The sequence below is a fragment of the Telmatherina bonti genome (genome assembly GCF_933228915.1).
Source record: "Telmatherina bonti genome assembly, chromosome: 14".
In the NCBI taxonomy this organism is placed as follows: domain Eukaryota; kingdom Metazoa; phylum Chordata; class Actinopteri; order Atheriniformes; family Telmatherinidae; genus Telmatherina; species Telmatherina bonti.
This window is the reverse complement of record NC_136612.1, coordinates 16,794,771-16,821,230: the sequence shown is the minus strand read 5'-3', so window position 1 is coordinate 16,821,230 and position 26,460 is coordinate 16,794,771. Positions and strand designations below refer to the sequence as shown.

The 26,460-nt window shown below is 38.6% G+C and overlaps 1 protein-coding gene across 1 annotated transcript in view; it reads right to left on the bottom strand.

Moving 5' to 3' along the window:
- Positions 1-6,457, bottom strand: part of LOC306765444 (myocardin-related transcription factor A-like) — a 40,330-nt gene extending 33,873 nt beyond the window's left edge. Inside the window, exon 1 of the mRNA XM_079252902.1 lies at positions 5,934-6,457. Coding sequence (XP_079109028.1) covers positions 5,934-6,063 — 130 coding nt within the window. The 5' untranslated portion in view covers positions 6,064-6,457. The remainder of the gene's footprint in view (positions 1-5,933) is intronic.
- Positions 6,458-26,460: the final 20,003 nt, after the last annotated feature.

The window sequence follows — 26,460 nt, the reverse complement described above, 5'->3', positions numbered from 1 at the left end:
AGTAAAGGTTGTGTCACACACGACAAAGGGAAGTCCCACATGAGCGTGCATACTGGCAGTTTCCTGTTTAAAGGTTTTTTTTTCTTCTTTTCCTTTAATTAAACTGCAGCACACAAACCCGTGACATTTAAACAAGTGTCAGAAAAACCTGAAACCAAGATGTATAATTTACATAATAGTGATTTTTGTTCTGTCAGAGACTCATTAGAACAACTAAACAACTTTGAATGCAGTAACGCAGCTCCTTAGAGACACGTATCTGGAAAATATTACATTAAAACTAAGCAGGAAATGATTTTCTGCATTGTATCTGTGCAATCTGTGTCATAACCGATACATAGAACAATGAAATGGGGCACCTAGACACGACACAGCTCTGGCAACATTTTGCTAGAGAGTCCCCCCCCCCCCCCCATTTCTAATATTAGCTCACAACTGTAGCAGCTCATTTTGCACATCAGCATGTGCCTGTTTTTAACCTGATATGCTTCCGTTCCTACTTTGTGCATTTATTATTATTAGTATTAACCTGTGCTGCAAGTCTCAACCAACCCTAAAAGAACTCATTGCTGGACCATTATGTCTGATCAGTGATCCGAAAGGACAAATCCATAAAGTCAAAATTTACAGCTGTACCCTCACAGCTGAAGCTGATTGCCCCTATTAGATTTAAAATGTAGCTCATCTTTTTTCAGCACACTCCGTGTGGGGCCACTTGATCAGCGGTCATGTTCGTAAACCAAAAGGAACGAGCTTATCATGTGACCTTAGCAGGAACTGCACCTGAAAGAACTTCATGTGCTCAAAGATAAAACAAAAGGTTGCAAGAAGATCACAAACAGATTAAAACAGTTTGTCAATATTTACAACTTATTTAGTATAAGATAATAATTTGATAGTACTATAGAAATACTGCAAAGTAGTGTTCGAAGGGCTTGTAGTAAAGGTCCCATCGGCATTGGTAGTTATAATTTTTGACTGCAACATGTCATGATTTCTGCCCTGCCCTTAACGAGCTGCATTCTTCCCCTGCTTGATTCCAGATTATCTTCATCTGTGCTGCTCTCTGTTTAACACCTACCCTAGATCTGCTCGGAGCGAGATCATCTGTCTTTTTCCACAGCCTTCAAGCGTAGTTCATGTGTCTGTTTCTGAGAGAATACCTGGTTTTGACCCTGCCTGTCCCCAACCACTATCTTTGCTTCATCTTTGTTGGTGTGAGACTGGCCACCTGTTGCTGAACCCTGCCTGAATCTGACCTCGCCTCTTGCTTGCCCCTTGGATTTCTTCCTCTACCTCGTGTCTTTTGTGTGGACCCCGGACTGTTTTGGACCTTGAGATTTTGGATTGTGGAGATATTTTTTTCCCCTACTCTGGAGGATCACTCTGGGGCTTCCTATTCATTGGTTTTGGCCTCTTCATTATCATTCCACCCCTGTTTTTGGCTCACCTCTGTTTTTGTGTTCCAGACCCCCTGATGACCAGACTAGCAAGACCACCTTCAACACCATCATTTTTTCAATAAATCTGTTTTACCTACACTGTTGGCTGAGTTTTGGGTTCTGGCTTTGTAATATTTGCACAAAAAAAAAAAAAACCTAACGTATTCATTTATGACTATATCTAGGTTTTGTATATCTATGAGGCAGTTTTGGATTATTCATAGTTTGATTGAAAATATAAATATATATCCAAAGGTGGAAGCTCAGACCACAGATGTCAAAACACGGAAGCTGGGGCCAGGAACGAAGATGGGGTCGGAGACTAGTGAGCATCAAGGTCACTATGAAACATCCAAGCTCCACGAATACATCAGGCAGAGGGCACCAAGGGATGAAGCACTCAGTGAATGTCTCAGACAAGGGAGTCTGGAGGAACAGGAGATGGAAGAACCATCATGGGAGGAAAAGCCCTTGTATGGGATGTACCACCGGCAGATTACCAAAGTGGCTAAAATGATCTACCATACCAGGCAGGATCCCAAGTGCAGACTATGCAAAGGAGCCCCTGAAACAATCCAGCACCTCACGGCAGGGTGCAAGATACTGGCATGCAAAGAATACATGGAGCACCATAACCAAGTAGCTGGCATAGTGTACAGGAACATCCGTGCAGACTATGGACTGGAGACCGCTAAGTCCTAGTGGGAAACTCCTCCCAAGGTGGTGGAGAATGAGAGGGCTAAGGTCCTCTGGGACTTCCAGATCCAGACAGATAAAATGGTGGTGGCCAACCAACCGGACATAGTGATCATGGATAAGCAGCAGAGGAAAGCCGTAGTGATCGATGTATCCATCCCCAATGATGGAAATATCAGGAAAAAGGAGCATTAGAAACTGGAGAAGTACCAAGGCCTCAAGGAAGAACTGGAGAAGGCCTGGAGGGTGAAAGCAACAGCAGTACCCATAGTGATCGCAGCATGCAGACATAGTCACTTATTTCGTGAGACGTTTTAGAAAAGTTATTGATGCCAAAAAATTCTAGCACAGATCAATGACAGAAGCTTGCTTGATAAAAACACAAATATTAAAGGCTATTTCCAACTACAGCTTAGCCACAGTCATTAGTAACCACTGCATCAGTTGCCCAATTTTTTGCTCAGTATTTACAAAGTCGAGAGTGACCACTATGGTGACATGATACTAAACATTAAAGCTGTGGTAAAAGGTGGCAGCGAGAAAGTGTTTGATGTGCCAGACTTGTAATTCAAAGTTTGAAATGAAGTCAAAGCAGATCCAATATTATAAACACAAGGGATTTCCTGGTGTCTTATTTAAAAAATGTAGCTAAAGTTTATGAACCAGACTCACCAGTACAATATATGTCACGACAAACCAGAGTATGTAAAATGTCTTATTAGCAAGAGAAACATTCCATTTTATAGACAGCTTTACTAATATAGCAAAACTATTTAAAACAGAGCGCATCTTCATGATCAACAAGATGTTATAACACTGTACTGAAGGCTTCTCTTTTTTTTTTCTTTTTTTTTTTGTGCCCACATTTTAACCTAAATCTGGCTCTGAGCTTCTGAGCTTCCTCTATGAGATATAATCCTCCTCTATACAAGGCAAAATTATTCTCCAAAAAACAAAACAAATCTGCCTACTCTGTCTTAATCTAGACTTATTTCACTTATTTTCCTCCATTTTCCATGCCCCTTAAATCTCAGTCAGACAGCAGTGAGCAGAGAGCTTTTATCTTTGTCATGAATCAGCCCTTCTTTTATTCTTTATTTATGTCACGTCCATAAAATCTACAGAAAAAATGTATAATCAGTGGATTGAAAAAAAAAAACCTACATTTTCTGTCCTCTGAAAACTGCAAACAGCCTTCTAAGTTTGCCCTGCGATTGAAGACTGTTCATGTGCCTTTGACTTCATAAAAACAAACATTAGTTGTGGTTTACATAGAAACATGTCCTTACTTAATTCTGCTTCAGTTTAGCGGGTTGGGAAGCATTCTGATTGGACGAGAAGTGGGTGCGATGTACATACGTCTACCAGAGATGAAAAGAATTTGCTTCCAACTTGTTGTAGAAACCAGTTTCACCATTGTTTCGGTTAAAATTTTGAAACACCAGCTCAACAGAGCTATTCCACTTTTGTTCAGCAGCTGAGAAGGAAAAAAGAGAGAGACTACTATACACAAGATGCAAAGCACCGCGCTGAATATGTGTGTCATCAGGACAGGCCAAGGTAAGGAGCATACGCAGAATGATTTGAATTAACTTAAAGCAGAGTTAAGGTGTACGTGATAGAGGAATTACTCAGTTTGGATTTAAAATACAATTAAACCAGCCACTTACTTTGGACTTCATTTTAAATCCAAATCGACTTTTTCATTTGGTATTAGGTGTTTACATGGTCATTTTTCACCAGTTTAGAGAGGATTTAACTTTTATTCCCAATTAAAGAGTTTTTTTTTTTGTTTTTTGTTTTTTTGTTTTTTATTTAATTTTCTCTTTTTTTTTTAAGTATCATTAAGAAAACTGAAAAACCATTTATTGGTAGGGGTTGGAAAATCAAATCGAAAAATCAAATATCAGGATTTTTTGCTTCACAGTTTTAAAATAAATGTTTTTGTTCATTTTTTTTGTTCAAATAAATAAATAAAGATAATTCATTGTAAAATTTTTGTCATTTTTATTGTTTTTATTTATCTTTTTACTTGTCTTCTTGAACATTATGGCAGCAGAATGATGGTCTGGCTACTGTGTTGTTTTTTCCTTGAAATCAAGAAAAATTATGAGAAAAAAAAACTTTTATACATTTTTTTGTTGTTGTTTTTAATCAACAAAAAATCACCAATATCGAAGAATTGTGACAATCGCAATTTAAATCAAATCGGCACCCAAAAAATCTGCAATGAATCGAATTGGGACAAATGCATATTTTCACAGCCCTATTTATTGTTGTGTTACTTTTTGATAAAAAGGGAAGATAATATACGGTTTTTTTTTTCTTCCTGCTCCTTTTCAAGCATGGTAGTACGACATGCTATGCAGTGCATTGTACTGTACAGCCTTGTTTGCTTCTGCATGATCATGTGAGAAATAAACTTTCAAAAACAAAAAAATTACCACTTGTATACCACTGCTTACAGCTGCAGCGGCAACACGTGCACATACAGTACACAAACAATTGCAAAAACATATGCACACGTCATGTAACCAAACCTGCACAGTCACATACAAATGCACTTGTTTGTGAACTTAGCAGTAATTTGTGCCTGGTGACAACAGGAAAGTGATGACATACAGTATCCCGATACAATGTCTAATACCACTGCACAGTAACATGTTTACACTTTTAAAACACTACTAGACTCAATCAGTTCCACTGATTATACTAATTCTGTATACAACTTCACAAGGTAAACAACAATAAAATAACACATGATCACAATAATGAGGATAAGTATGGAAACACTGAGTTTCAATTAAAATAAATAATATTACTACTTGTGCCCATAGTGACTATAATGGTAAGATCCATAAGGAAGGAGGAAGTTTTGGTACCAACTTAAAAGATGCAGAATAAAGTATTTGTACCTGTTTTATAGCAATATATGGGACATTCTACAAACACAAAACTTGGGCTTGCTATTTGGTCCCCATAATTACAGGAGGTCCTCATAAAATAGATTTTTTGTTGAGCATTGGTTTCTTTTATTTATAAAAACACAAGTAAAAACAGCACATTTAGTTGACAAATAGAGACGTATCATGAAGAATAATAGGTAATCTGAAATGACTGTACTGTGATAGTTTATCTCATGATTTCTTCTAACCACAATCAGGTCAGGCCTAACAGGAAGTCCTAACAGGAACAGGAAGCCTTTTGGCTGATGGTCTGTCTCAGTTTTTGAAATCTTTTAAGACAAGAAACTTTTTAAATCTCATTTTTAGTAGTTGACACAGTGTGGTCAAATCAGACATCCAAAAGTAAGCTGAAATGTGTCCCTTCTCAGATCAAACCAAACTTCCTTTCCAACCCACTATGGTTCAAGGCCTCCACCACTACAGCTGCACTACGGGTTGCTGAGTTCATACTGTGTGCTGCACTCAGGCTGGATAAGGTCCAACTGTAACCCAGCCATGTGTAGAGCATTTGATCCACTTCACGTCTTAAAAAAATAAGCCTGCATGGCACCTGGGGAAGACCTATTCAGAGCAGTTTATATATATATATATATATATATATATATATATATATATATATATATATATATATATATATATATATATATATATATATATATATATAAAAGTCCATTTTTGTCATTTCTATATGTTTTTGTAGATTTACAAATGCAATTGGCTATGCAATTCAGTCAAAAGAAAAACAACCTTTTGCATTACAAATGTAGTAGTTAAATTGCTCATGTGTTTTATGTGCAGTAGGTACCATGACACCTGACAGGCATCCCACCTTTTCTGAGACTCTGACAGGCCTGGCGCTCTAATTCAGACCGAATGGCTCTTCCATCCATGCTGCTGCCGATTGGCTGAGGCCTGAAAGGGGCAGGGTTGATGTTGACACGCCGCAGGTGCTTCAGCATGGCGCGTGAGATCAAACCAGAGGAAAAAATCTACTCAGCGTGCATTGTCTGCGGATGAATAATGACATCAAGAAGCAGCTTGGAGTTCAGGTGCTGGATTTCTGCTGTCACAAGCCTGTACATCCACAAAACAGAGCACTGCAATCCTCTTATGAAGTTTAGCTGCGGGACACCACAGCTGTGGGAAAAAAAAAGAAATATCCGTCAAAGTGAAGAAATATGCAAAAGGCAGGGTTCTGCCAAGCTCCACCAATCAAAGATAATTAAAAGTCATCTGTCTCCAACAAATTCCAGCCATTTTTTGTTAAAAGAAACCTCTCAATGATCCACAACAATTAGAGCATATGAATCTAAACTCTCAGAGTTGGTGTTCAGCTGTAGAAGCGCCTCGCCCGTCGCTGCAAGACTGACTAAGACCTGCGTGTGCCTTCATGTGTGTCAAATGTCAGTGAGTGTGTGATCAAGCAGCTTGTCACAGCTGTTGCTGCACTCAGTCATTCAACCGGTGACAGACATGGACAGGCGCACATGATATACACACAGTGGCACACTATCACACACGTCCTCTTCACCAAATTCCTCTCACTTAGCACATCTGATCTCAGCTCAGAGGGGCGTCAGTGATATGCACCTGTGTGAGGACCTCTCTCTCTCGCTGTCATTTCCTAAAACCATCAAACACACAAAACAACAGACCACCTGCTGCAGCGTCACATTTCTGTTTTGTTCAGTTATTTGTTTAGCTGTCTCTCTACACAGATCCGTTGTTTACTTTCCTTGTTAACCAGGTTCAGGGTCAAGTGAGACTGAGAAGATTGTTTGGTTGAAGTTGCTGTGAGCACACATTAGCAGTCCATGTTTAGGTTAGTGGAACAGTGCTGCAAAAGACTATCTAACTCAGGGCTGCCAGCCTGCCAGGGGGTCCAGTAGGATAAATCTACAATAAGGAAAAATGCATTTTTACATTTTTAAATAAATCTGCAGTACCGCTAGGGGGCTCACTGTCTTAGTCAGAGTAGACAACATGACACACTACACTGCCACAGAAGAACTAACAGCAGATGGCTGCAATACCCCCTGGCTGCAGCTTGGAGAATGGGGCGGGGCTGGATATTGGGCGGAGTTGGATGTCAAATGGGCGTGGTTAGATGGCTAATGGGTGTTAGGGGTTAGGGTTAGGGTTAGCAATGGTCACCAATCAAAATGTTGAGTGGGCGGGGTTGAACATCCAGCCCCGCCTCATTCTCCAGTCTGCAACCAAGACCCTCTCGCAATTTTCAGTGCTTAAGGAATATAATATCTGCTGCTGCTACGAGACAGCATAGTGAAAAATGCTACAGCTTACTGAGAACTGAGAAGACAGAAGGTATATGAATTGTTGGTGGGTCTGAGGAAACAGCAGTCTATTTTCGCCCGGAGCCAAGAGACCAGTGATGCCGCAGTGAAAGCCAGCTACCTGATTGCTAGCAAAATAGCATTAGCATCAAAGCCATTCTGTGAGGGGAGTTTGTTAAAACTTGCTGAAGGCTGCAGAAGATGTGTATCTTGAGAAGCAACAAGCTTTTGCCAATATTAGGCTGACAAGGAATACTGTAGCTTACAGGATTTCTGAATTATTGACAGATTTGGACAGCCAACTGAAGCGCAAAGCGCGGTCATTTGTGACATTTTCTGTTGCAATTGATGAGAGCGCTGATATTACAGATGTGGCTCAACTGGCCATATTCATTCATGGAGTTGATGAGACTTTGACTGTCAAAATGAGTTTGACGTCCCTGATCCAACTGTTAATACGCTGTGTGGCTAGGTGGTAGGCTTAGGCCTAGCAGTTTTGACTTCATTTTTAAGTTATCATGGTGACGTGGTCCATGCCTATGACATCATTAGCAAGTAGCCCCTTTGAGGTCTCATGGTATCTGTTTTAGATGTTGAGCTCATCTGTCTATTAGGACCAAAGGATTGAAGTTACAGCCAAGGATCTCTGTAAATGTGTTAAATTTGACAGCAAAGTGTCTCAACCACACAATTTGGTAATCAGAACAGATCTGACAGCTAATCATACACAGATATGAGACTGAAGTGAGGGAAGGCTGTCATCTCTTTGTTGTACTTGTCAAAGACCAACCTTGTTAAGAACCCGACTCCGACTGTGAAGAAACAGGAGGGCACCCCCAGAGCATCCCTTTCAGGTTGGTTGTGTGTCTTAAGTGTGACAGTTGCATGACAACAGGTCAGTATAGCCAGTGGTGGAAAAGTTTCCCATGATAGAACCAACAGGAAAGACAGGAGATGTAAAACAAAAGAAACAGTGTCAAGGTTGGAATCTAACAAGTCCCTTTAGTCAGGAGTCAGACATCTATTCCCCTCATATTCCGCTCATATCCTCTTCTACTGTCAGTGTAAACTTAGAACTTAGAATTACTTGTTATTTACTCTACTCTTCAGCTAGTGCACTTCTTACAGCTAAATAAGGAAAACTGAACATATGCAGCAGGTCCTTTTGTCTCCACCTGTGAGAGAAAAGCTTGTTTAAAGCTATTGCAAAGCTCTGACCTAAGCACACGGGAAGCGTTGTGAAACAAAATATATTACAAATAACACAGACAAATGCACTATAGACATGTTGGATTGGATTTCTTTTGATTCTCCACTTTTGACTCTTACTGAAATATGAAAAACTCAGTTGGGCAAGGAAATCTTAACATTTTGACACCTTCGTTTGGTTTGCTGCTTTTTGCTCAAGCAGACCAAACAGAATTGATTTGCCAGGAAAGAAACCAGCTTGTTTATCTTACTGGAGCAACAACAGTAATAACAATCTTGTGGTTCCTGTTTTCACTTTAGTATTCAAATCTAATGGGTTTTCACCAGAATCTGTCTGGTATGAGCAGCAGGGGAGGCAGTGAGCCATCCAATACATTGCAAATCGGTGGTCTGTTTATTCACCATCAGTACACCATCACAGAGTTCATTTACAAGCAAACTGAGACCCCTCATTTTAAAGCGGGACAGAGTTCACTCTTTTGGGTAGCACCAGGATCCAAATGCACATTGACACTGCTCCAAACAGACACTGTGGAAGCATACCAGTTAAAAGCAGGCCACACAGCGCCAGTGTCATTGCACCCTGAGTGACTTTTGGGTAAGTATTCCTGGATCATGTTCAAAACTGGTTTTTCTTATAACCATATATCTTACAGATCTTATAACTGTTTTGTGTTAGGACAGCAATTTCCAGAAGCATTTGAGCATATGAAGTGATTTCCAGTACAGAATCATGGCTGTTTTTAATGTTGGGCTGCCATGGGAACCCAACGATCTCAAACATCTAGTTCAACCATTTGGCCTTGTTATGGTGTACAGAGAGGTTCCTCCTGGTTCTCTGGATCTTCAGATGATATTATACACTGTAGATCAGGGGTGTCCAGCTCCAGTCCTCAAGGGCCAGAATATGAGTGTGTGTGTGGATGGGTGAGTGTGACAGGTAGTGTAAAGTGCTTTGAGTGGTAACTTAAAAGTGCTCTATAACTACAAGTCTATTTATATTATTTTTCTAAATGATTAATTGATATTTCTTGCAAACCTTTGAAAAGAATTATGGAAGTATTTCATTTCTCGAGCTTAAATCACAAAAAGAAATTCTTCAAAAATATCAAGTATGACTAAAATTACTATTCAATATATTGAATAGTTCAATATATTGTGCTCCCACATTGACTTTAGTTTCTTATTTTTAGATTTTGAATATAAATTAACACAATTTAATAAATGAATACAAGTAAAAGTTTAACCTCCGGAATTTTTTTTTTTTTTTTCAGAAGCCGAGACACAGGGGTTTTGGTGAGCATTAAAACCTGAGGTGTTGGGAGACTGCTTTCATCTATGCTCAAGTTTCCTATGTTTTTTTAAAAAGAGCACCTCAGGTCATAGCTGATAAAAGCTGCCACTTTTTGTTTCTTCCAGTGTAAATATCTCCTCCTGTCCATGCCTGTCAGCGTAAAACACCTTTTGCTTTGCACCGACAGTTCCGCTCATCTCTATTATTAAGGTTCTGTCCCAAGAGACATCACCTAATGTGACATGGCATTAAAAGGCGAGAGAGGGACCTTTAAAAGTTAAAAGAAACACCTGAGTACTCTCTTCTCATCTGTCAGTTAGTATTACAAGGAGCTGATGGTTGTCATGTTCGCATTATACGAGGGAAAAAGGGGCCAAGAAGGGCCGCTTCAGAACAAAAAACATGGTAAAAGTAAATATATTACACAAGTTGATGCATCTATATTTCTGTAAAATTTTAGATGATTACAGACAAGACTCTGTGTTAAATGTGCATACGGTTGTGTTTCTCCTGCTAACAGAAAGTTAATATGCAAGAAGTTTTGTCCCCAAGCAAAGAATGCCTTAGTCTGACAAGAGAGGGGAAACGAATCAAGACTCTGATCCACCATTCCTTCAGATAAGGCCCCAACCAGAACATTGGGATTATCCTGCTGTGCTACTTGTGTTTGTGCACTCGTGTGGGTGTTTGACTAATTTTTCTAAGAGCGTATCTGCACATGCAATGTGTTCAACTCTGAAATATATCTATCTGTTGTGAAAAGCTGTATCTAAACTGCACCTCTTTCGTTCTATCACAGGCTGAATGCATGTCTGCATGTTAGCAGTAAAGAAAAATTCTACATAAAAGCCAGCAAAGCTGTACAAAGTGGACTGTTTTATGTCTTATTCCTTCTTTCTCCAACATTTGAAAATATCTTCTCATTTTAGACAAGGCAGATGTTAATTTTTTCATTAATTATTCTGCTTTTATTAAGTGATCTTAGAGTTTTGGTCCAAGCAGGACATGTTATGACTTTTTGATGAGTGTGAAGCAGCATAATCAGAAGATGTTGAATTCTCCTCCTTTGGGTCAGGGCCAAGTTACTGCTGTAAGTGTTTCCAGTTTTTCCTCACAGCTGAGAGTAGAACAGAGCAGGAGATTAGCTGGCATATTAGGGAGGCATTCTTCTGCATGAGGTCTTTCATGATGAAGGGAGAGCTCAGCAAAAGGGTAACTGTTGAGATACAAGTGGATATAAATTTAATCCAAGGTCACAAGCTATGGGTCATGACTGAAAGGATATAATTGGCTGAAACCAACTTCCTTCTCACTCTATTTCTAATTTGTTATTACAAATAGAACAAGGAGTTCCTCAATTCAGGTAGTGCTCAAAGTAGAGTCACTATTTTACTCCAGAACTCACAAAAATGTGAAACTGTTCTCATCCCTGAAAACAATTAAACTGCATGTCTTGTGTGCCATCTAGTATAGCAGTGAAAGTAATGCATTTCAGAAATATAGCTTATATAAACCAACCCAGTTTGGTTTTTAGCCAAAGTAGCAGGACTCGATAAATCTATAAACCCAGAAAAAAGGTTTTGATGCAATACATTATTGAAGTCTGTTTTAACTCTACAAAGCCAAACATATCACACATGGTTTCTGTAACATTTTGCATCACTGTCATGGTAGAAACTATGCTCAAAACCATCTTGTAAATCATGTGATACTGATTTCCTGCCTCCTCATGGATACCAGAAAGCAGAAGACTACACTACAATGATTTTGACATATCACATGACACTGAAATGGTAAAAATACCAAAAAATAAATTGTTAAACTTTTTTTACAATTTTGTTTACTGTCCAAGAAAAAAAAAGAGCCCCACCTCAATTTTTATCATATTGGTTTTTAAAGGGTTAATACTGCCATGCTCTTTTCCTTGAGCTCAGCAAATGAATTCCTATAATACGACGGCCACACATCTTCAGACATGTCCTCTGTTAAAGAGCAAAAAACTGCTGGCTGGAGTTTCTAAATCCAATTTTTCTCAGTCCCACTCGCTTTCTCACAGCAAATCTCATGTTTCAAGGCACAGTGGGTTGGGGAGTGGAGACAGTCACAGTGCAGAGAGGCCATAACTGGGTGTAAAACTGCATAGTGTGGCTGAGTCTCCCTCCCCATCGTCTTGGATGGGCTTTGCACCCGTGGGCATCAAATCAAATCAATCAAAGATACTTTATTTATCCCCAAAGGGAAATTCAAGCATGTGAATGCCTATCCAACTTTTCTGAGACCGGGGAACACCCACCCTTTCTCCACAGTTTTGCATAAACACCTTAATGAAATAAGGAAAAGTTGAGGTACAAGTTTTAGACTGATGAAAATGGCGAGTGCAAGACTTGGCTTTGACGGCTAGGGAAAAAAGTTATTGAAAAGTCTTACAGCCATGATTCTTATCTTTTAACGTGAGAAAACGCTTAAGCATAAACATAAATTTACATCTATAGACAAAATACAATTTTTTTCATCTTGCTCATGATGCATGGGACATTCCCATCTGGATCTGATAGGTCACATTAGTTCTGCAGAGACCGACTTTGTTTCCCTTCTTTTTCTGTGTTTGTGTTTATATTTATCTTTATTGCTTTATAATGAGATGGACGTTGAACAGAAACAGTTAACACTTGGCAAATAATTACTTCAGCACACGTGGACTGAATGTCACAGCAATTGTTTTCACACATTTGGGCCTACAGTTTATTTTAAATGACCAAAAGAGAAGAAAAAATAAGTTGATGATTTATGGAGGTCAAATAGATTTAGTGAAAAAGTTCAGAAGCAGCCGATTGGCCACAATGTTAATAGTAGCCTTGACTGTGGGCACATTTGTATGTATCCCATAGACTGTATATAAAGAGATGGACGAAACCTCCGTGACGTCATCCGTAGGTTTCTAAAGAGCTGAATTGAAGCTCAGTGGGCAGTTCCTACCATCGCCATCTTGGCAAGGGCATGCATGTCGTCTCACCCGGAAAATACAAATATGGGCAAAGAGGTGGAGCTGAGAGGGGGTCTTTGAGCGTCATGGTGGATGATTGACATCGAGCGAACTCCGAGCTTTCTGTAGCTAGGAGCTAACCGAGCTAACCCGGAGATAACAGGAGCTAACCAACTAATGGACGTAAGTGGGCTAAAGCTAAGTAACATCATTAATCGGCTAAAAACTGCAGTTGCTCTACGTTCTTCTGACTTGAAGCGGGAGATTGGGTACCTGTCAATCAAAAGGACACGCCCCTAAATATGCCGAACTTCGAGATTAAATTACTTTTAAACGGGCGAGTTAGAAAAAAATTCACTACCCCGACAGTTGTCATGAAGGTAAACCTGACCTATAAACCGAAAATGGATTTTTGAACCAGGCTGTAAACATGTTTATTTCTGCCATGAAGTTGGACTTTTTTACATGGGAGTCTATGGGGATTTGCTCTGTTTTGGAGCCAACCCCTAGCGGATGAAGGGGCAACTGCAGTTTTATGCACTTCCGCATAGGCTTCACTTTTAACCGCCACAGGTTGCTGCTTGATGTATCCACATGGTCATGCTGCCAGATGTGACATGCTAAATTATAACCAACCTGTCACGACCATAACTAAATTGTTTTATTTTTCACCAACTCAAAGCTGATCACTCTATTTTATGGTGAAACAGCTAGAAAACATGTGATTACTTCAAGGATCGGTCAAAGTACAGTTGCTGAAAAGCATCAGCAGTTGGGACAGTTCTGTTATGTTGCAGTTCTGCTTAACTTTTAAAAAGTTTCATCCCACAATGTGCAAACACAACCTTCAAATATTTAATTTGTGGCCTCTTTAATTTCAATTCTCAAACAATTTTATGACAAAGAAGTCACATTACAGTCCTCTAAAAAATCATTTACATGTTCAGTTTATGTAGTCACTATTGCCAGTGTTGCCGCGAGGCTGAGATGTTCACTCAGTCTATAAAACATTTTATCTGTCCACATTGGACAGTTCTCAGTAGAGATTTAATCTTAAAACACTAACATACCAAACCATGTTTAAAAAAATATCACAGTCTTGCAACATGTCTGGCTCTCTGTCACCATTTGAACTCCACTTGTCCACTTGTTTCCTAAGATGCTACAGTGAGTCAGCTATTTTCTTGTTGTGTTCAAAATTTGACTGAAACTTCTCATAACTGTATAGTCCACAACATTTATGTTACTAGGCTATAGAAAAAAGTTGTAAACAGATTCCTTGCACTAAATAGCAATAGTAAAATAGAGCATTATGCATTGCAGCCTGAAGTCAGAAGATAATTAAGCATGCTAATGCTAGCTACAGCTACATCATGCTAACATTCAGAGCTCAATATTGGGCTTTTCTGACTAAAAGAAACTGGCGAGTGCAAAACTTGAGAAATAAGTAGTAAAATACATGCAAGAAGCATTGTTTAATCTTAAGTTTATTTAGTCTCAGCAGGAAACCTGTTTCAGTAAAAGAACACATTGCATAGGTTGTTACTTAAAGGGATCCTATTATGGTATTTCGAGTTTTCTGAGCTTTCTACAGTGTTACAGTGTTGAATCCTCATCAGACATGTGAACGGCACTGTTTTTTATCACCTAAACGCATGTTTGAGTTTGAGTTTGAGTTCCAGCACTCTCTCCGTTCGGTTTCCATGGCGACAAAAAACGTGTCATTTTAGAGAGTTTTTTCTACTTTGAAATCCTTGTGACGTCATCCGTAGGTTTCTAAAGAGCTGAATTGAAGCTCAGTGGGCAGTTCCTACCATCGCCATCTTGGCAAGGGCATGCATGTCGTCTCACCCGGAAAATACAAATATGGGCAAAGAGGTGGAGCTGAGAGGGGGTCTTTGAGCGTCATGGTGGATGATGGACATCGAGCGAACTCCGAGCTTTCTGTAGCTAGGAGCTAACCGAGCTAACCTGGAGATAACAGGAGCTAACCAACTAATGGACGTAAGTGGGCTAAAGCTAAGTAACGTCGTTAATCGGCTAAAAACTGCAGTTGCTCTACGTTCTTCTGACTTGAAGCGGGAGATTGGGTACCTGTCAATCAAAAGGACACGCCCCTAAATATGCCGAACTTCGAGATTAAATTACTTTTAAACGGGCGAGTTAGAAAAAAATTCACTACCCCGACAGTTGTCATGAAGGTAAACCTGACCTATAAACCGAAAATGGATTTTTGAACCAGGCTGTAAACATGTTTATTTCTGCCATGAAGTTGGACTTTTTTACATGGGAGTCTATGGGGATTTGCTCTGTTTTGGAGCCAACCCCTAGCGGATGAAGGGGCAACTGCAGTTTTATGCACTTCCGCATAGGCTTCACTTTTAACCGCCACAGGTTGCTGCTTGATGTATCCACATGGTCATGCTGCCAGATGTGACATGCTAAATTATAACCAACCTGTCACGACCATAACTAAATTGTTTTATTTTTCACCAACTCAAAGCTAGTCCCGGGGGATAATTCCCACAGGCTGATCTGACAGCCTACGGAGAGGGTCGGTCTGAAGTAAATAAAGCGATTTGTGACAATAACTCGATCAATCCCAGCCCTTCTGGTCTCAGAAATAAAAATAAATTTAGCCTGAAATGCACATAATAGTTCCACTTTAATATGTGGTGTGAATGTTGTCTGTATTTATGTGACATTTGGCTATTCATGTGTCTGAAAAGCATCAACATCTATCTAATCCTGCCAGATTCTACTATATGGGGAACACTGTTGTGAGTGGGTGACTTAACAAGGGGACATTTTGAATTCAGCGTGTAGGACAGAAGTTGTACATGAATCTTTTTAAAGGTATTCCTGTTGTGATACAAGGTAAAAGAGGTCCACAGTCATTACTTAAAGCAGCAGATGTGAACCTAAGTTAAGCTGGTATTGAGTTTATTGGTCAATATTTCAGAGAGAGCTGCAAAGAACCTTTGCTCAAGAGTTTAACTCTCAAGCTTCAGTACAAAGATCAAGTAACACAATACAATTTGTTATATTAAAACCATAAATTTAATATTTGGTTGTGTGGGTTGAACTTCTGAAATTTTGCTTATTGGATTTTATGGTAACAAAGGGCATGACCCATTTCTTTTTAACTTTGTTTTAATAAGTAAAGACTAACCCTGGTATGCTTTACTTGTTAATGAGTGAAAACAATAAAGCCAAGAAGTAATTATGAGACGTATCCTCTGTATCTTTAGTTTCATCTTCCTACGACAGGATGAAGCTGTAAACAAGTGTCAAATTATCTGCAATCTATGCTGTTCCTCTTCCTCCCCATATCATGATTCACTATTGCAGTGATTATATTTGCCTTGTTTCTGCCCTCAGCAATATGACCTAACTGTAAATGACAGATAATATATTCACGATTTTCTTGATTAACTGCTGATCTTTGGAAACAAAACCAGCTCTTTTATCAGTGTATTATTTTACTCTTGCCTTTATCCAGCAGAAAAACCTACTCACTTCATTTACATAAAATGATTTATTATTCTCCTAGTATACAGGTTTTATATAAACTAAAACCTGTATCTAAAATAAAAAAATTAAACTAAATTAAAAAAACAATGACACAGTCTGGATAACTGGGCCATTTTTTCTACAGCTGAATGAGATGAATTAACTTTCATATTTGCATTTTGTCTCCAAACATTAAAACATTTCCAAACAATAGACTTTGATCATCAGAGTATTAAGAGTTTATTTCTTTACAGTATAACCTGCTAGCTTCCTACCCCCACACAGTCTGCTCCAAACTGACTCAGCTGGTGTCGCACCCCCATCCCTCTTCTTACATTACATCTCCCTTTCGTTTTTTAACTTCTGTACTCTCTGTCACTAGTTTAAATAGAAAGACCAACTGGTCACATCACTATATCCAGAACCTCTTCATCTGCTCACGCTTAAAAAGAGAAGCTAGGATTACATAGATTACACAGAGAGGTTGTCCTGTGCTGTGAGGGAGTTGTAAAATCTAAGTTCATTTTAACAGATTATCTTAGATTTATATTTATGAAACTATAAATTTATATATTCTTTGTCTTGCAAAAAATCCTAGGCGTTTTTATTATATCAACCAGAGGGTGAAGACATAAACCTAGATGGCTTTTACATCCTTAGAGATCATTTGAAAGCACGTTTTATGTCACTGTATGTATTTATAGAGACATGGACGAAGCTGCTTCACGTGGCTTTACACACTGGGACCAATGCTAATAAACATCGGTCAGAGTGAATAATTCAGAGGTGAATTATCAAAGTTTCTGTCTATGCACACGAAGTGCGATTCAAATTTGTGAATAAATTATGAAAATGCGAAAACAAACTTGCGAAGCGGCAAGGTGGATTTGACATCAAGCTCACAACCTGGGCTCTATCAGTCAGGCCTGATAGAGGCCTTCTCTGATTGGCCAATTATACATTGGTCAGATGTGAATATTAAGAAAAACCTACCTCTGTTTGGAAAAAAAAGAAAAAAAAACCGCGAAATCACTGGTCACATTGATTTGACACTGATCCATGAAAAAAGGCCCATTTATTTTAAGGCCCAGTTTAACACGGGAGATGGATGCGCCGATAAGCGGACAGTAAAAGCACCTCAAGAAAACAGAAGTAATTAAGGTGAACATCAAAAAACTTTGTGGGTTTTATTCTTCTCCTGCAACAGCAGTTACTTCTGACCAAGCAGTAAAATGTGGGGGAAAAAATGCAGTTTTTAAAAGGTACATTTATTACTATGAGCCAAGCATGTAGCCAATAAACAAGATTGGATCTGAGAATGTGCGAAGTTCTGCCATAGACCACAGATTCAGACCAATATTGTTGGCAAAGCCTGCAGGTCCCCCTCCAAGCACACCTGGACACAGAGATCACTGAGCCCCAGAGAGATTAATGTGCACAAAGTGTTTACGTGTAAACAAAGAGTACGGTAAGTAAAGGTAAAGTATGTTACACTGAATGTGCAGTCACATTGACAGAGTTCACCAAGCCACAGAGAGCCACCAGAACATTTTGTCTCTGCTCTTAAAACAGAGCAGTGCTTCCCTGAGCAGATTGAGGGCACCTGGCCCACCACACCCACACAGATAGGTCCACCACAGAAGATAAAGCTCTACTGGGTTACACCATAGACATTTATGTGTATTTATGTCTTTGGGTTGCAGTACTTCTTCTGTCGTGTACAGACAGTCGTAAACAACTTTCTAATTTTCCAACCAGTGTTAAAACATGTAAATTAACTCTGAACTCGGCACTGCTCACTGGTAGATTAACATATTTAGCAATTATGACGACTTAAAAAATGCACAAAGTGTGATGGGGCGTTGTATTACAATGTTTGATGCTGATGTTCTCATTTATGTATGTAAGGGAGCATATCGACCTGTTTAACTAGTTTCCTGTGTGAAAGTGGCTTCATACCCACTTTTCTGTCTGAATCACAGCACGTTTCATAGGGATCGTATATGCTTTCTATGCTGTCCAGTCAAACAGCTTTTTTTAACGAAGGTTCAGCATTACAAAGGTCCTGAAGTATCTGAGCAACAAAAGCGATATGAGCTATTAGATTTCTCAAATTTACCTAGAAAATGAACAGTAACTTAGCATTTCTTTCAGCATAGGAAACACTGGACCATCCTTTATGAAAGAAATGAAGTATTTCCGTCCCATAATTCATTGCAGACACAGTTTAAAAGATTTGTTAGAGTTTATGAAAGTTATGGTACTTTTTTACAAGCTGCTTGTTAGTTGATGTTATTGTTCATTAGATCATGAAGAAAAGTGTCCAGATCTTACTGCATTCAGTTGAAAGAAAAGAGTGTTTATAAATAGATCATTTTAGTATTACATTTTAGTAATACAAAATAGTATTGCGTTCAGTTTTTTTTTTTATTAATTTTATATCTATTTTCTTTTTCCTTTTTTTTTTTTTTTAAAACTCTGTTTTTCTGAATTCATGACAGACGTCCAAGTTCCTCAAAAATGTGTAAGCCAGGCTCTCACCTGCAGCTATTAGACAGAATGATTAGCTGTAGGACCAAACAATATTTTACTGTCAACCTCAGTGGTATAGTCCAGGGTATACGCAGGTTTATGGAGTATACCCACTTCTAAACTTCTAAACCCCCTGAGATGCTGCTTTTACTGTTACAAACATCTCTACACATGTACCTACGTCGCCCGGCAGCTCAGCTAAGATTACAGATGCTGCGCTGGTTCAGTTAACTTTAGCCTGAACATAGACATATCAAAGATATATGTCTATAAGTCTATGAGCCTGTCTGTGTGCCAGTATTAGTTTAGTCATTTCATAAATCTTCCTCTCGGAGACCGAAGAGGAGAAGTTTGTGATAATGAGCAAATATCCTGATGGATTTTAGGGGTGAACTAAGTAGAGTAATCTTACATGTCACTTTTTATTAAGCAGCGTTTTCTGGGCTTTTTATATTGTTTGTTTGTTTGTTTTTTGTTTTTAAAACAAGGGCAAAAAATTGAGAGTATACCCACTTTTTGAGGGACCACAACAGAACTGGTCAACCCCCAGCTTAACAAAGAACCCCGATGGCCACTAGCAACATGTCTCTGGTAACAAAGCTGTAGTTATCCTGTTTACACAGAAATCATATTTCTTAGTAAAATCATCTCTTTGAATAAAATAAATTGAGCCTTTTCATTTTTGGGTTGTTTTTATTTATTTATTTATTTATTTATTTTTGTGGATGTACACTACCTTAGTTTTCTAGTCTTCTAAATTACAGTTAAAAGAAAGCTGAAACATCGTCTTACCTCACTGATATGTGACATTTAGGGGGTTTCAGACATTTCAAATATTAAATATCTACAGCATATGAATATAAATTTAGTTACAGCTGCGTTTGTCTTAACAACACCTTCAAAGCAGATATTCCCGACTGTAATCCTGCCAAAAACAGGCTGAACAAATCCCCACCTGGTGTGATAAAGCCACTAATAATACAACATAACCACATGAGCACAGGCAGGAATCTGCCTGTTATAGACTAAACTCTTCTACTTTGCTGAGACACCGTGGGGCATTTTGTCTTAACTTTGCACCAGAATAACTCAGTGAGATTGTTGGTGTTGGCTCCTGTGCTTGTTAGAGTCCAAATAAAAACGCTAATGCTGCAAAGAAGCTTCCAACTCTGCAGCCAGAAATTTACACAACTCTGCTACACTAGCTTGTGGTTGTTTTCATCAACCACTGTTTTCATCAACGAAAATACAGTAGCTTCCAAAAAATGACTCATTTTATCAACCTAAAGGAAGTCTTTATTATTGCTAGAGATTATCATGTAGAGAAAATGAAATATGAGGAAAAAGTCAGACACAGATGGGTTTATGTTATTAGTATTTTGTTATTTAGTTAATGTCCAGACATTGAAATGTAAAAAGACTGGTACATGAGGATTATCGCTGAGCAGAGAAAGGATTATCCAAGCTATTGACACCCATCTTGCTCAAGTGGGTGTTGCTCCAGTGGAGGACAGGATGTGGGCAGAAGGATCCAACCAGGACGTTGGTTCCACCTCTGATGTTGAAGTGATACACAGTCTCATTGTCAGTCGTCTCTGTTTGTGGCTGCTGCGTCCGCACCATCTGCTGGTGACTCGGGTGTAAAGCAACATCCTGTTTATGTGGCGACTCCATCCAAAAACTTGTATTCATGTTGATGCCGCATGACATTTCAGCATCAAAATTAAATCTGTTTGTTTCCATTTTTAACAGTTAACCACAACAAATGAGAAAAAGAAAATACAAAGAAGTGAAAAACTGATGGTCAAAATGTTCAGATTAATATCAGATATTCAGTTTGATTAAAATTCAACACTCTGAGAAGAAAAAAAAACTTGTGAGATTAATCTAATGCGACCTGTTGCAATTTACATATTTTTTTCAAACTACAGCAATTTCTTTTTAATTAAAACATAAGAAGTTGATAGTTACTCCTGGTTATTATTATTATTATTATTATTATTATTATTATTATTATTATTACTGTTGTTGTTGTTAATAATAATAATAATAATAATGGCTATATCATTATTATTATTACCTTTTTATCACATTAACTAGATTAAAATCCCATTGAGTTTGAACTTTTCTTTGCACTGGTGACCTGACAACAACAGGACAACACATGACTTGAAAAAAAACACCATGTGAAAACTGATGGTACAACAAGTTGCTGTGGTGTCATCTGTCCACCAAGTGGTAGTATTTTCCCTCTCTTTGTGATTGAGGCTGCTACCCTTGAACATCTGGAGAGTCTGACACGTCAGGCCTGAATGTTTTGAGGATACGAGTGTGTTTTCATGAGGAAGAGTCCAACATGTTCTTAACCAGTAATGAGGTAGCCATCTTGAAACGTTCTCCAGGAGTCTTAAAGGAGTTTCCAGAGATGCTGACTGCCTTGCCTTCACCCTGAGGTGTAAAACATCCACTTCTTGTATTTCTAGGCCCAAGGCAGTGCTTTTCTCTTGTTATTCTTCTGCTTTGCAACAATTCAACCATAAAGGCCTGATTTATGTGACTTTGTTTAGAATAGTTCATGTAGACATGTCTGATTCTTCAACTCAGATAAATAAATTATAGTTGGCAGCTTTATCATTCATGTACATATTGAAAATGGCATTCAAGATACTACCTTTAATTCTATATGACACTTAATCTTGTTTTTCTCCAAATATACACAGATCTTCTCACTTTAAAGGTGGAGTATGTAAGATTTTCAATATTTTCAAAATAAATTAACTAATAAAATAACTACAATCATAATTAGATAGTTTTTTTTAACATGTAGCTTCCAGTCTGCCCATATTTGATGCATTATTAAATTACAAGTTTAATTAATGACAAATGATAAACTTTTTTTTTTACTGGTAGGCAAACATTTAAGAAGGGTCTTTGTCATTAATTAAACCTTTTAATAACACATCAATTATGGACAGACTGGAACCTACATGTTTATAAAAAAAAATATCTAATTACGATTGTAGTTATTTTTTTAGTTAATTTATTTTGAAAATGCTGAAAATCTTACACACTCCACCTTTAAGGTTTGTGAACCCTAACACAAACTTGATCATTACCAATATTATAGACAGACTTAATTCCATCTTCCTTTTGTCATATGAACGACATGCTGCATGTCTAAAATCCTGCATCATTGAGAGGGAAAGCGTGTTGAGTTATGATTCATTGTCATACCTCTTGCTGAAGGATAAAAACTAACAGTGTACACAGATTTTGAAAGAGAATACAAGTTTTCCAGAGAGCATTAAAAGAGGTTAAACCACAACACATGAGGTGGTCAACATTAAGCGTAAACAAACCACAGTAGATCTCAGTGGGTCTCCAAGCATCAGTGGCCCCACAAGAGAGTAAATCCCTGGAAATTACCACCATTCTGGATGATTTGCATAAAAACAGTCAAGCTTGTTTCTACTTTTTTCTCCTGATGATTATGACCTCGCGCTGGAACCTCATATCACCTAAAGCGAATGCTGTGATGACTGACAGGAACACCCTGTGCTGAATCACGGGTGGATAACGTGCAGACTCTTCCAGTGACTAATCCCTGATCATAACCAGGTGTGAGTGCTTTAGAGCTAAGATGATTAAGATTGATTATATAAGTCATATTTCATAACACAATCTGCCTTCATTTGAAAAGAGGTGTGTGTGTGTGTGTGTGAAAATGCAAGATTTGAAATCACGTGGCTTTGTGTCATTGTTATCAGTTTCCTGGTTATTTTCTACGTAACGTGTCACAGAGCTTAGAAGCAGATTGGTGTGTTTACCTGAGAAAGCACTGGCATTAAGCTTTGCAGACACACACCAAGGGTACACATGCCAACGTGCTTACAGTGGAAGTCATAAACGTTTCTGTTGGCTGACAGAGAACATCGAGAGGAGAGACGCTAAACTTGCAGATGCTGCAGAAAGATTGACTTTGAGTTGATTTTAAAAAAAATGAAGATTTTTTTTTCCCTCTTCTTTTGTTTTTTCCATTGAACAGAGACCTTGATACGCTGGCTGATATGAACAACATCTCCTAAACCATCTACCTCCATCTTTTCCCTTTCCTCTTTGGATCTCTTAGTGTTTCAAGGCATGGTAAGGAACTCAAACCTGCAACACTAGCTATTTGTAAGGTGATTCATTCATTCATTTTGACATATTTCCTACTCAGGATGTGGATTTCGGCAGTCTGGACTGTATTTCAGAAGCCTGAATAAAGAAGCATCAACGTCCTCTGAGTCAGCTTTGTTAAGTAAGATAAAGCGCCGCCTGGTAAACATCCAGCATCATGCATAATAAGTCATTTCTGCAGGCTCGCTGTGACGAGCCTTTAATGACATCGGACTGGGGCCTCCCTCTGCTGCTGGCACTGCTGCTGCTGCTGCTCATCTACTCCTTCCTGTATCTCCCTGCCATGGCCCAGCGAGCTCTGCTCGAGCAAGCACTCAGAAGCAACAACACCACTGCCATGACTCAGTAATGAGCCAGACACAACGCTTTTCATGGACGAAGAAAACCAGATCATGTACGTTTTCCTGTTGTAATTAATGACTTTCCGTTAACTTTGTTGCTTTTAATGTAGACCTACATACAGCAGCTTTCCTGAACTGAAAACAGGCGTTGGTGAAGGACAGAACTTGTGGTGAATAAACCTCACTATGTCAGAGAAAAGCAAACAGCATGAGGCTAAAACATCCTGATCAGATATTCCCTCTTAGTTTTTACATGGGTGTCAAACAAAATGATCTGGTAACGTATTTGGCTTCCTGACAGTCCAGCTTTTTCTGATTGGTCAGCGAAATGCAAACAGCGGTTCATCATTCATTCATTGTGTCCCAAACTAATCCCCAGACAGGTGTTATGCTAATTAGTTTCAGCTGTGATGTTGCCAGGTGATGCAACAGAAAATGAGACGTCGCAGGACAGTGTGACTTTTGCAGGCTCATTAGATGCACAATTAAATTTTTTAACAAGTCAAAGGAAAGAAAATAAGTCATTTCTGATTAATTCATCCTGCCAAGATGGAGGAATGCATCATGCTTCTCTTTCACTTACAGTGGCAAATACCTTTGCAGTCTTTAAACAGCAGCAGAGTCAGCATGCTTTGAATGGTAACTGTGTTGCTGCTTCCATCACCAGAGCATGAGTAAGTGAATAAAGGAGGGAAGTAAAGATTCCCAGGAGACAGCTGACAGGAAGGAGGCAATATAGCAACTGAGACTTCATGATGAAAGAAGAAAAGCAGTGCACAGTCAGGGGTTTTGGAAGACTAAATAAACTAGACAGGTGGAAGAATGATTGACTAAGGTACTGGATGGAAAACAACCCAACAGTGATCTACTGGACAAAAAAATAAATAAATAAAGTAAAACCAGGAGAGCAGGGGATGGAAGCCAAATTATAAACAGTGGAAATGCTTACAGTGGAAAGATTTATTCCAATCCAAGAAAAGCGATCAGATTTAGAATTTATTCTTTCCATCTATGTATTAAAATGTTGTCATTACCTGATTAAAACTGGGTTCTGATTGGTTCATATGGGACCAGTACATTCTGGCTGAGGTGCAGCATTGTCATTCTGCTGAGCTTTGCTTGTTAGTGAAGATTTGCAGTCAGTTGCAGTCCAAGTTCATGAGTATTTTCTTGACAGTTTGATTTAGAAGTGACGGCATCGTCCCAACATCTCAGCTGTGTCTGTTTCAGCCATTGTGATGATGTTGATTCCTCCTGATTGAGCTAAAAGCAAGCTAACGTTACATCACTTCTGTATGAGCATTCATTTGGGACAGCCCGCTCACATTATACATCATTATTATTCTTGTGTATAACGTGTTATTGGCAGAAATGTAATAAATATTTAAATCCCCGACAGTATGAGTGAGACTTATAATGTAGTTATGTAAGAGTTATGTAAGGAAACAGGCCGATTCTACTGTCTCAAGTATGACTAACTGCAGGATAAAGCTTTCATCTCATACTGTGTGTTTGTGTGTGATTTATTGGAATCAGCTTTATTGTGAAGAGCACAACATCAGACATGCTGTTATGCCAGTGAAGATGTGGATTTATTTCTTCATAACACTTATAAAACATTCAGTTCTCAACATCAGTGTGTTTATTTGACCTTGTATATTATGATGTCATTCTACATCTGATTGGACGTCAGGACATTTAATAAAAAAAAAAAGAACAATTTCTCAACAAACATAAACATTTTAATGTGTAATGATGTCATCAAGCAAATAAATAAGCCTGTGTTGCGTTGCTTTACGTTCTTCAAATGGTGCTGTGCAAATAGCTCTCAGGGTTTTCTATCAGTTCTGCAAAGCATTTCTCTGGACTTTTTCAGTCTAATACTCATATCTGACCATTTTCACAAGCAAACAAGGAAAGTACTGTGTGATCATATGACCACACAGTTAACCTGACACACATGTCTTGTGGGTGGGAGGAGGCCAGATGCCAGGAGAGGAGCCACACGTACACAGGGACAACAAGCAAACTCCACACAGAAAGGTATCAAACCTCCCATCTGAGGCTTAAACCAGCGACCTTCGTCATGTTCTTGAAAACAGTCTTCTGGGAACCACTACTTCACTGAAATTTTACAGGTTGTTACAACATTTTTAATACATACCTGTGTTGTTGATCCATACCAAAAACAAAAGGTCTCAATTATTCATTCAATTATTTCTCAGATTCTTTTGGTTTATTTATGCGGGACAGATTCAAAGACAACAACATCCTGGTTGTTTAAAATGCTTTTATTAAACCATACAGGATACAAGAGTTGACACCGATATTTGAAGATGCAGCACGTCTTTATTCCAGACAGCAGACACAGACGGCGGTTCCAGCTTTCTGTGCCTTTAATATCACTCCTGTAAATGTTGTGCCTGCGGTATATGGCGATCAATAAAATTTGGAAATGTGCCTGACATTCTTTTCTTTATTTTGTTTCACTTTAACGTCACATTTAATTTGAGATTAAAGATGTAATAAAAGGAAGGAAGGAATCTTTTTAAAACCATGCAACACCCAACTAGCCAACATATACAGTTAGTCTTAGACCACAACAATTCACTCAAATGGTATTTCAGTGTTCATGTTCAGCTACATTAACAATAGCATATTCAAAGACTTAGCACAGTAATGACATTGTTTTTTTTTTTTAAGGGATATCTACGTATCCCTTCGTGTGCTGCTCAGACAGCACTCCTGTAACTTTTCACTTCAAAGGAGGACTTCCTTCACGCCTTCGCTCCCTGGTATCACAGAGAGATTTAAAAAGCTGACTTTGTTTCAGAGTGAACAGTATCAAACCCTAAAGCACACACATGCATCTCTTTCTACAATATACACAGATCAGTTACAGTCCTTCGCTCTTTTTAAGAGCACCACAAAGACGTAAGGAATACTGGCGCTTTGAAAGCACACAGCACATTATTTAACACAACTCAACCTGCATGTAAAGAAGTTCTGCA